The sequence below is a fragment of the Haliaeetus albicilla genome, chromosome Z, assembly GCF_947461875.1.
Source record: "Haliaeetus albicilla chromosome Z, bHalAlb1.1, whole genome shotgun sequence".
In the NCBI taxonomy this organism is placed as follows: Eukaryota; Metazoa; Chordata; class Aves; order Accipitriformes; family Accipitridae; genus Haliaeetus; species Haliaeetus albicilla.
In genome coordinates this window covers 50,791,036-50,803,120 of record NC_091516.1, presented here as the reverse complement: position 1 = coordinate 50,803,120, position 12,085 = coordinate 50,791,036, and the positions used below count along the sequence as shown (strand labels likewise).

At 39.8% G+C, this 12,085-nt stretch overlaps 1 protein-coding gene across 4 annotated transcripts in view; it reads left to right on the top strand.

The window, feature by feature from the left end:
- EPB41L4A (erythrocyte membrane protein band 4.1 like 4A) overlaps positions 1-12,085 on the top strand; it is a 138,806-nt gene that overhangs the window by 75,644 nt on the left and 51,077 nt on the right. For all 4 annotated transcript variants that reach the window (XM_069777292.1, XM_069777290.1, XM_069777291.1 and 1 more), the window contains exons 7-9: positions 2,022-2,109; positions 4,245-4,333; positions 4,716-4,779. In XM_069777292.1, coding sequence (XP_069633393.1) covers positions 2,022-2,109; positions 4,245-4,333; positions 4,716-4,779 — 241 coding nt within the window. The remainder of the gene's footprint in view (positions 1-2,021; positions 2,110-4,244; positions 4,334-4,715; positions 4,780-12,085) is intronic.

Here is a 12,085-nt window from a genome sequence, read left to right as displayed (position 1 = left end):
CATACACGGTAAAGATGAAACACTTACCCGTTGTAGTGGTGGGAATTGTTTCAGTCCCTGACATTCCCCCCTCCCCTTCACATTCTGTCTTCTCCATCTGTGTTTGGGACGACTTCTTCCTCTGCCTTCTATCTGCTTCTTTCAGAAGATCCAGCTCACATTTTTGCTTTCTTTAATATTTTTGAAAATACACTTTCTTATAAATTATTTATTATTGTGAAAATACTTATACATGTGCACGCTCTTATTTGATGTATGAGCCTTTTGGTACTTTCAGAGACAGGTGAGAATAGGGGGATAAGCACATTGGCATTTTTCTAAGTATGGTCAGTAAGCGGTATTTAAATTGGTGTTGGATTCTAGCACTAATTTGGTAATGGTGTAATCCACTTTGCTCAGGACTGATATTTAGCCTGCCTGGAAACTCAGTAAGACAGTACTGCTCCAGTGAACATTTTGCTTACATTTCTGAGACCTACCAACAAGATTTAAAAAAATCAAGCTGTGGAGTAAATTTTTATAGCACAAGCGGATAAAAGACGTCAGACGTGACAATGCTGATGTGCTGAATACCCAGCGTTCTCCATATGGAGATGAATCACAGATCTTCTGGGAAATCCAGCTCTTGAAGAAAGGGGTTTGTCTTACAAGCTTCAGGTCTGCTGCTTTTCCAGGAGTCCTTGGAAAGAAAGACTAACACCTGAAGCAGTATCAATGCTGCTACATGGATGAGATGGGCTGAAGCTGCCCATCTCCCAGATACAAAGAAGGTATTTTAAATACCTATAGTATTGCGTTCATGCTAGCACTGCTGTTTCACGTCTTTCACATTAGATGTGTTTTTTACCTCATTGGGCATAAACAAAGTTGGGAAAACCTGGAAGGTAGCTGCTAGGCTGTAGAGAATGGGGAGACAAGAAGGGAGAATGTGCATATTGCAGGACTTATCCAGGTCTTGAGTCAAAATGTTGAGCTCCGCTTCACACCTTGAATTTGAAAGGTAGCAAATGCAGTGAAGTATTTCCCCAAGAGACCAATCACAGGGTGAAGCAGCAGGTGCATCTTTTTGAGTTGGTATTTTCACAAGATGTGCTGTACTTTCCCAGTAACAGTCCAGTAGCTTTCACAGAAGTATTAAAAAGGAGCGAAGATGAAAATGCAGCTTCAATTATTTCAGGCTTGCAACAGAGTGTCTTGCTGTTCTATCAATGGCAGTTATTAAGGGAAGAACAAATTAAACTCTGAGGATAAGTCTGTTGAAGGCTTTGAATTTATTTAGTCATTTTGTTCTTTTTGAAAATAAATTCTTCATCAGTGATGTCAAATATTTTCCTAGTAGCCAGTTTTTTCCCCCACCAGTTTTCCCCTATTGTTTCCTACCAGCATGCAGCTGATGGTAGTTTTTAACTGATGAATTGATACTTGCAGATAGTAAGGCAAGCTAGATCTTTGAAACTGGTAATCTCATGAGACAGACTCCAAACTTTGTTCTTACAGTGGCAGACTTGGGTATTACCAGTTGGTGGGACTTCCTGTAGGCAAGATTTTATGAATAAAGGAATATTTTATCTGAAATCATGAACCCTGCTTTCAGAAATCCTTTGTAGCTTCAGCACTGCTATGGGGAAATAGTACCCCAGTCAATCATTCCATTCCTGCTTTATTAATAATCATGTTGTTATTGGAAAAAAAATATTTTGCATATTCAACCCTAAAAATTGAATGTCTCAAGTATGTTTGTGACAGCGGGGAAAAGATTAGCCACTGTACTAGGTGTACATTGTATATACCGTAGCATATATATGTAATGGGATCTTGCAGCAGAGAGTTTAGTAAAAGTTTATGCCTACTGTCCAGTCTTACTTGGAGCGAGCAGAAGTACAATGCTGAAAGGATAATGACAGTCTAAACAAATGTTAGGAAGGGTTGCATACCTGTCCAGCAGACTGTATGTATTAATATGATCTATTTCAATATGTTGACTGAAAGTGCAAAGTTCTTACACAGAATTTTGTTTACAGGGGTCAAGTTCCCGCTGAGGCAGAAGTGAACTACTTAGGGGTGGCCAAATCCCTGGAAATGTATGGAGTGGATCTCCATCCTGTTTATGTAAGTGTTCTTTAAATATTTTAAACTTGGTAACAATGAAAAAAAATTCTTGTGGTAGTATCAGGGAGAAAATTTATATAGTTTAGTTGCCACAGAATAACTTGAAAGGAAACACTGTACTTAAGAAATGCAAAGGAAAGACATATTTACAGACTGAGGCAATTCAGTCATTCATACATACAGAAGCCTAATGGTTTTCAGATGAAAGGCTGTGATTGTATTACACCTATAAAAGACAAATCAGTTATACTCTGGAAAAAACAGTTCAGATAAATAAGAATTAATTAGTGCAAGTGTCAGGAGAGATGGAAGAGGGTTATGACCTTTATCTTTGACACAAGAATTTGCACGTTATTCTTGTGTAAATAACATCAAGTGTGTCCTGAAACCTCTTCAATACCATTGCAAAAACTAGGGTAAGGTAGCAGCAGCATGTCTGGCCTTTTTCAGGATTCTTTGTGAAGGTTTTGCTAAAGATCCAGAGTACATTTCCAGCTTTTACTCTGCTGTATCATGTAGCATTGCAAGTTGTCTATATTGCCTCAGCAAAACCCTCCACTTCTTTTGTAAAACAGCGTGTATGTTGGGATTGGATCCAAGTCATCACCTGGAGGCTATGTGCTCCTGGTGGAAACATCATTCTATCTTGTTTGAATAATTGCACTTGTGGCAGGTTTTTTGAATAAAAGAAAATCAGAAGTTCAAATGGGGAGTTGTAATGTGGATAGTTCACTGAGTTAGATGTCAGTACTTTGTAAAATTACTTGAAAGAAAATAAAGAAATCAAGATACTACCAGAAGATTAAGTATGTATTTCCTGCTGAAAATTGTGTAGCCCACAATATGAATTATTTTTTAATGTACTCTGTGGCTTAATTGTATTCATATCCCATGCTGTGTGCCCCTCCCACACATAGAAAGCTGGGGGAGTTACTGGAACAAGATTTAACATGATCCAACAAAATCGTGTTAAATTAGCAGAGCCTGGAAATTTTTTTTTTCTCGTCGCTTGCTTTTGCTGTGCAATGAGATCTCTGCCTGGGTAATGAGGGGTGAGTTGTAATATGTCCAAGTCTAACTCATGAATATCATTTTTTCTATTTATATTGCAACAGCATCAGAAGCCCTCATTTGAGACTGAAGCTGCACACGTGAAGAGATGTAGTTCTTTTCCTAGCTTGGTCATACTAAAAGTAAACTTGCCTTTAGCAGTTAGCTCACTGAGGAGCACAAGCAGAGCTCGCCAGGAGTGCTTGAGCTTTCTCACATCAGTAGTTGTGCAGAAGGACACTTTCTACAGTCTGTCTGTCGCACAGTTGGTATTTTTTGTGGTTCATGCTCTGCTAGTTTAGAGCTTGCAGGGCTCTTCCTCATTGCCTCAAGTAGGCAGATGAACAAGTGTTGGCAGCTGACTTTCTTTTAACCTCATGCACTGAGGTTTGCACTATTTCAAGCTTAGGGTGCATCTGATTTTGGTTACTGACCATAAAATGGGGAGGCGGGGGCCTTCTGCCACTCAGCGCCAGGGTTTTCACCCTGTTCTCTCTGGACACGGTTTGCGACTTGCATACTGACCTCAGGAATAGTTTCTTTTGGAGGAGATGATGCATGAGGCTGTTCCTTGTGTGTTGCTACCCATTCTGAACAAAAGCATGGTCCGTATCCCTCAGAGGAGCTACTTCACTTGGTAGCAGTATGCAGGTGACACTATTTTAGCAGGGAGAAGGCAGCTGTGAGGTTATATTATAGTAGAATAGGCCAGAAAATCAGCTGAAAGTTAGGATGTCTGTTGCATTCATGTCTGAATAAAGAGTTTAGTTTCTGAGTTTTGGCCATTTGCCAAATAGCTGAAAGTAATTCCTTAAAAAAAAAAAAAAGTTATTTTTGTTTTTCACCATGACTTGTGGAATCTCCTATTCTTTCCCTTACTGCCATTCTTTCTTGCCTGTTTGCCTCTATGCCTACAAGTTCCCATACAGGAGTTTTCATCAGTAGATCAAGTACTATTTTCCCATTGGCACAGGGAGTGAAACTATATGTTCAAGTCAGTCATCAGGCAGACTTCCTCACTAGACCTCACTGCTAAAGTGATACAACTTGCAACTGTATGGATGACATACATTTTTATTTTCCAGGGTGAAAACAAATCTGAGTATTTTTTAGGATTAACACCCATAGGAGTTGTTGTCTACAAGAATAAAAAACAAGTAGGAAAATATTTCTGGTATGTATAATTTAAATATGCAGTCTCTGCTAAAACAGTAACAATGTTGTATGGAAATGTATCATTGTGATATCTATTTGAAAGGTTAACTGTATCAATAAAAGAAAGTATACTTGGAATTCTTAATCTTTGTCTACATTATATAGATTTTTAATACTTTGATAAACCAATTATTGAAAAAAAATAGTTCACCCTTACCATATTCATGCTGAAATGTTTAAATACTGCTAATTTTCTGTTGATATCTGGTGCATACCTGAAAATAAAATTACCTATTAATTTCTTTTTGTCTTTGTATGTGAATATATACAACTTTATATTTTATTATGCATGAAATTAAAGACTCATGAAATTCTGTCTGTCTTTTTTTCCAATATTACAGGCCTAGAATTACAAAAGTTCATTTCAAGGAAACACAGTTTGAACTCAGAGTCCTGGGAAAAGATGTAAGTTTTTATTTAAGTCTGAAAGAAAAAAAAAAGTAATCTCAGGTCTAATGAAGTGGGAAATTTTGTGGGTCCATCAAAGTCTAATTTATTTTATTGAAACTTACTGCAAGAAACCATCAAAGTGAAATTAATTTTATTGATAGTTACTGCAAGAAAACCACCTTATCCTCAAGTGTAGTATGTTCCTCATGGTGCTTGCAGTTTTGTTAGAGAAAGAAGAGGAAGAAAGGTTTTGTGTCTGCATTTTGCAGGCAAGGGGAGGGAACTTCAGCAGAACAGTACGGAGATAGGAGTTTTATAACAAACTTTTATCATTTTATATCATGCTTTGTAAATTAGAGTAGACTGCTTCTGCAGTGCCTTGTTTATGGTGTTACATAGTGCTTTTAAACTAGGCTAAGTGTACAAAGAGGGCTAATATTAACCAAAATGTGGATGGCAGAAAACTCAGAAAGCTATTAGGTACAAGTCATTTTGTAGCTTGGAAACAGAAGCAGCCATGTAATATAGCTTGAAACCCATTTGTCAGAGTTTAACTTCATCATTGTGCTGTTAGACCATTTGAGAGAAAACAATGTTGGTTCCAGTGGAGCAAGGATAGCAGGTTGATAGCAAGTGAAGAAGTTTTAAGATAGAGTGAGTGGAAAAAAGAGAAAGATATTTATCACCTATGAAGCATGTGACGCAGGGGAGGGAGGAGGAGAGTGTTGAGGATGTAGAGAAAATTATGAAGTGTAATAAAACAAATAGTTGCAGTCAGTCTGTGTTGTTTGATATCTGGTTGAGTTATAAGTTTAGTTTGCTGAGTTATTTTTTGAAAATACTTTGTCGGTCTCTTTGGAATATCAGGACTGAAAGTTTATAGTTTTGAAGAAGTACTAACCTGCTGGAAGTATTCCCCTTTACTGATTATTTATGTATCTTAATTCATCTATGCAGTGGTTGTTAGTCTCATCCATGATTTTTCCATGAGGCCATTTGGTATGTTTGGTACGTTCTGGGAAATGTAAGTGTACACCTCACCGGTTGTCTTGCTTCTGTTATGGACAGCATTTCTTGGGCCTCTGCAGACTTATTGGCAAGTTTTGCATTTGTTACTTCCAAGTGGTTTGTTTCTGTTTGGTGTGGTGATCCATGGGAAGTTTATTTCTGATGGTGTGTTTGTTGAAACTGGAGAGTTGTTTGAAGGCTGGAGGGGAGGTTGGGAAAACTTTTCTCAATGTTTCATGTGAAGGGTGAATGCCTGTTCATGTATAAACAAGTCCGAGTTTGACTTAGAGTGAATTGCATTGAAGTGATGCTGTAGTTTCTGTTTGATGCCACTTATGTATAGTTTTTATACGAACCATGTGGAATTGCAAAGGTTTAACATGCTAAGCAGAAAACCTGGAAGCTTTGGAAAACATGCTTAAGTTGAGACTGTGAATGTTGACAGCTGGTGAACACTTACTATTGTGATTATAAGGCAAACACTTTGACAGCACTTGGTAATTTCAAGTCTCGACAAGAACTTTTAGGAAATTGTTCAAGAGAACAGTAAGTACAAGGGTGTGTACCAGCATTAAAATATCCTTTTGCAACTAATACTCATTTGAAGCGTTTCTACAGTGCTTCATATCCTAACAAGATCAGGAAAGGCCAAAATGGCCCAGAAGAATCTTCCTCTCCCTTTTTTTTTTAAAACATTCTGGTGGTGTTACTTTGTACAAAATTACGTGTTGGAATAAGTAAACAGTAGCCTTAGTCTCTGGATTAAAGCTGTCATGACAATTTATGCTGTTCTGCACCCAGAGGAGGAAAAGCTCGTCAGTGTATTTGTACAACTATATGTTCCAATACTCCTTGAAAACTTAATTCACTAATTTCTTTTATTCCTCTGTTTTTTGGAATAAATGCTATCTCTTTGTCCTTCCGTGTGGGACGTGAGTTTGCGGTATATGATAGGAGAGTAAACATGCCATTTTTACTTTATCCTGCCTCCTGGGATATCACTTTACAGCCCAGGGAATTAATAATTTCCATGTTTCAGATGTGGTATACCAAGTCTGGAATGTGTTACGGGTTTGCAGTTAGTTGGAGAGAATGCTGGAAAAGATTCAGGAAGAGAAGAAATAATGGAGACTTTCCCATGTCTTAGATGGAGCTTTATGGCATATAACTAAGGAGTTAACATCATGTAGTAAGAAGAGCAAATTATTTCTGAGTATATTGAGTGCTTTGTGTGAATCATGTTTTCCATACTGTAGTGAAAACTCTGTGCAGGCTGGATTTTAGTTCGTGTTTCCACACACTAGCTACCTTTACTCACACTGATGGGCACCTCTCATGGGTATGTATACCTGCTCGTCAAGAGGAAGCTGGTGGTGCTTTGAGTACTAATGAAGTGTTGCTCTTCCCTTGCGCGGGGTTACTTGTGGTAGCGTCTTTGTTCTCCCTTTCAATAAATTTGTCTGAGATTTTTTCAAACCTACCAAAAGAACTTGAATGTGTACTTCCCACTAAAGGGGTGGTGGTGGACATCCTGATGTCCTTGACAGATGGCAGACATGGCAGTCTAAATGGACAGGTCCATGTCCTTAGGCTACCTAAAAAATACGCTGTGGGTGCCTGTGTCGCCCGTATTTATGGCTGCTGAGTTGTTTACATCGTTTCATTTTTCATAAACTTGATGATTTACTGAGCAGAAGATATTTATGCTTACTGTCTTACAATGATGTGCTTCACCTTTCCTGTTTTGTAGTGTAATCTCTTGTACTTCTTCATATCTCTTCCATGAGAACATTTACTGTATATTTAACTTCTTTATATTTTCCTGCATGCCTGTTGCTATTGTGTGCAAGCACGACCATCGGTATTTTGGTTTTATCTTTCACTACTTTGTTTGTATTATATGTTTTCTCCCAAAGGTTACTGCAGTCGCCCCTTCATAAACAAAATACTGCCCTTAATATTTGGCCATCCGTGACTTATCTGACATATGAGACTGATGACCTGGACCAGCTGACAGGAACTCATTTTCAGTGGTGTTAATCATTGAATCGGGATTTCATTGTCCCTCAAGTGGACCCATGCTGTGAATTCTGAGCTAGAACATGTTAGGCTTTCTGTGATGAAACCTCTAGGTATCAGCATGAAATTAGCAACCCTTCCCCTGTGAGGACTGCACAGAAGGGTTCCCTGAACAACACAAAGAATTTTTGAAGATGAGAAAAGTGTATTTTCATGCAGTTTCCTTTAAGAAAACCGAGAGATCCATCTGATGCCTGTGCACAGTTCCTGGTAGCATAGATGTCTGTTGAGCAACCTTGCTGGAAACAATCCAGCAATACAGGTGGCTGCCAAAGGCCTCCCCCCGCCCCTGCCCCGATAACAGCAAAACGGAGCCTAATCACAATGGATGCACTGTGTGCAAATGGGTCATCAGAGGGGCGCACAGCGCACCTCCTGTGCTTCCCCCATGTGAGAAACACGGCTTGCTTCCTAGATTTCTCTCTCAACTAAGGACATGAAATAAAATAGAGAAAAACATGCTTTGATAGATTGTGTAGGCTGGGAACGTAAATGTAATAATATGCAGGAGTGAGAGATGTGGAGCATTTTTGCCTGTAGGTACCAAGTACTTCTTTGCTGTTCCCCGCAACCCCATGCTGTTTTCTGTAAGAGTGCCTTTTACTTCAGTTGCACTGTGTCTGAACATGCAAGTGAATGATTTCACTCCTTCGCAGAGTTTATGCAAAGCTTCTGTACTTGTTACTTTTCGTGTTTCTTTTACCAACCCAGAATGTGTTGAGTGTGTGAAACACTCGCGTTCATTATTTTTTGTTGTAAGGGGAGGGTCTTTTGGAAGTCTGAAATTTTTGTTTTGATGGGTTTTGAAATTTGGGTTCTTTCAAGTCAGAACAAACCCCCAAACTGTGCAGTTAAAAGTGATTTACACATTTTCAAGACATGCCGTCCTCTGCAGTCTTGCTTAGTCATATGAAGAGGCCCAGCTCAGCTGAATTCATAAGGTGAAGTTGGTAAAGGCTGTTTTTAAGAGCAATAGCAAGCACTGATTCATGCTAGAGGAACTTCAGGGCAATTCCAGAGCACATAATGCTCCCCATTCTGGTGGCTGAAGCTTGTCTAAATACAAGATTTTTGTGTTCTTTTAAACAGGCTCAGAAAACCCTGGAAATATGCTTATTTCTTAAAGTCTGCTTTTTGTAAGTCTCAGAAGTCTGAAAAGTGATTACATTAATAAGGGGGTTCAGCTGTACCCTTTCTTGCCCTGTCACTTGCTATATTCCATGTTGAGTTACAAGTTCTAGGCAGGAACTTCTAACTTGATTTATTCCTCTCACAGCTTCTTGGGAAGATTGAACAGGGTTTGAAGAGATGTTCCTCCCATTCTAAAGTCCAATTTAGCTTAGATTTCAGTTCTAGACAAAAATAGCATTCTGATCTTTATTATGGTTTAAGAATTACAAATTACTTTTGTATCATTTGCATTTGCACCCACTTAAGCCAGAGTGGTAGCAGAGGGTGGAGGTGAGCCAGCACAGCGATGTTAGTCCACCATAGAGAACTGTTTTGGCTTGTTTTCGCGGTTGGGGGTTTTCTTGGCTTTTCTTAACCACTTTCTAAGCCATCTTAGAAAGATTGTAAGATTGGTTCAAGGCTTGATAGCAAAATCTTCAGTAATGAACATTCTTGAAGGAGAACTAGGATTAAAATTCCTGCGTAAACTTGAATTCATTGCCACTAAGGTGTTACTGTCAGCTTTTTTTTGTAAGTTCTTCTTTAGTCTTTTTTTTGATTGGTATAATATGAGGCTGAGATATGTTTGTTTCAATCCTGACATGCTTTATGCAAACTGGCACAGCATTATTAATTCCCGACTTGTATAATGTTCTTAAAGATTGACCTTGTGTAACCAGTAATAATACGTTGTCTGTTACATAAGCTATGATTGGTATGCATTGTGTAAATATATAAAGACAAAATATTTCCTATTGGAGTTAACAATTGATAGTGTCCAGGTATGTGCCTAACCTGGCAAAGAATAATGTTGGGAAGCAGTAGCTTCAGAGCTAGTGTTAGTATTTCTGTTACATGTGCGTGCATGTGTATTACATGTACATACAATGCGCTCTGTAATGCGGCAAGATCCCTCCTTATGCTATATTAATATTCAGTGCAACTAGGAGGAGTGGTGTGTGTGCGTGATGGCAGGGTTCCTGCTGTGGGTTTGGGTTTGGGTTTTTCTTCTTCCTTTTCTGAGCCTGGATTGGCGGGAACCAATATGTGTCTTGTCATAAAGTATAGCAGCTAAAGCCTGCTCTGAATCGTAGGTTTTCAAAACGTTTTTGATCTGTGGATGGGTGCAGCGCTCCACGGGACGGGTGCAAGCCTGCTGTCATCAGCCCTCTTACCTCTGGAGTAATCCATGAACTTCACAAACAAGGGATCTGCGGGTCCCCAGAGGGAAGAACTGTCGTTTTGAGCGTGTGTCTTCTCTTCCAGGCGGACTTGAGCTTGCCCTACCCGGGCACTGAGCTAGCTGGGCGCAGAGCAGCTCAGAGCTCGAAAGCTGCGTAGTCATGCTGGCGCGGCAGAGCAAGCTGGGGGCTGTTGGCAAAGGGCAGCGTGGGCACTCCTGAACCGGTGTGTCAGCTCTGGCAGCTCCCAAGGCGTTTTGTGGTGAGGTAGAGCAATGACCCCTCTGACTGGTCTCCTTTGAAGGTGTTAGTAACACGCTTTCAGTCTTTCAGTCAAGTGGTGGTGGGGGCTGTGGTGGGGGGCTGTACCAGTCGCCAGTGGTTTCGTGGAGATCTCAAAGGCCCTGCCACATCAGTCTTCAGGCTGATTTGAGAGGCACCATAAAACAGATAAGGGCTGTGGCTACATGTTTGAGTGCCTGTCTATTTATAAGCTCGTAGTATAGGCAAGCTGTCTGCACCCCTCTGCTAGTCTCTCTCTCCTCCCGTGGGTAAAAATGGTGGTGAGGCTATGGCAGTGTGAGCCTTAGGGTGTTTTGGAGACTGCAGGACGAGCTTTCAAAGCATTTAAAAGGGGAGGAGTATTTTACGTTTGCCCTCGTGGTTTTTCAGTGCCTTGCCTTCTTCAGGATTAGGAGAAGGTAGTCAAACAGCTCAAGAACTAGATACTGCCGCCAGGGCTTATGCCCGTCCTTTTTCAGGCCCTGGCCGTGTCGTCCTGCCCCCTCCCGTGCTGGTGCAAGTCACAGACGTGATCCAAAATCACCATACAAAAATAAGTGGTTTTCTGCTTGTTCGGTGAGCGCAGCTGGCTTCCTGAAGGAGCAGACAAACACCAAAGCTGGTTCAAAGGAGAGGAGAGGTCTTCAGACTGTGCAGATGACCAGGACTCCTCTGGAAGCAGTGAGCCTTCAGGGTTTACGATGCCTCACCTTTAGTACACCGGGTGCTTTGAAAGCGATAGGATGAGTAGCAGGGAGTAGCTTGTGAGGCACCAAACAACATTGAATGAGTTTGGAATTGTCATTTCCTATAAATCATTAGTAAAAGTACAATAGGTCTTTGTTTCTTTTGGTTCAGATATATGAGAGTAATAAGAAAAACCCCAGCTAACTCTCACTACCTGTAAGAAATTACAGTTGTTCAAGATGCTAAAAATAATGCCTGTTTTTAGAAGTGAAAGTTCATGGTGTTAATAGGTAAGGTCATCCTTGCTTTACCTGTACAAATCAATTTATTCCCTTAGGGGAGAAAGATTAAACCTGGAAGATATTACTGCCTCCAGTACTGCTTAATTTTTATATATCCATTTATAAATTGTGAGGGTAATCACAGTACTCTTGCAAGCCTTAAATAGTGTTAAAAAGGAAATAGAGGAAGTCCTAAACCTAGATGTGCTGAATGCAGTGTCATATTGGACTTGGTTACGGTGAGTTACTGAATCCTTTGCAGAAAAGGTGAAAAATGGTGAAAGAATTATGAATTGTCTCCTCTGTGTTGGTGAAAGACCTTGGAGGTGAATGTTTTAGGCTTTCTTTCTCTCTTTTCAGTAAAATTTAACTTGCTATTTGACTTACTACAAGCGTCTATTCTGAGGCAATAGTTTCCAGATGCGCTTTTCCTTCAGATTCAAATAAATAAATCTCAGTGTGTTATCAGAAAGCTTGCTGGTCCATTCCCAGATTTTTTACGCAGTTGTTTAACTTTCCAGATCTGAATTCAGTAACTTAATAGAGTGGATCTATAGGGCTATGCTCTTTTTTCCTGAGTGCCTTCGATTATTGCATACTAAGTATAGATGTTTCAGTATGTAGTTAATCATT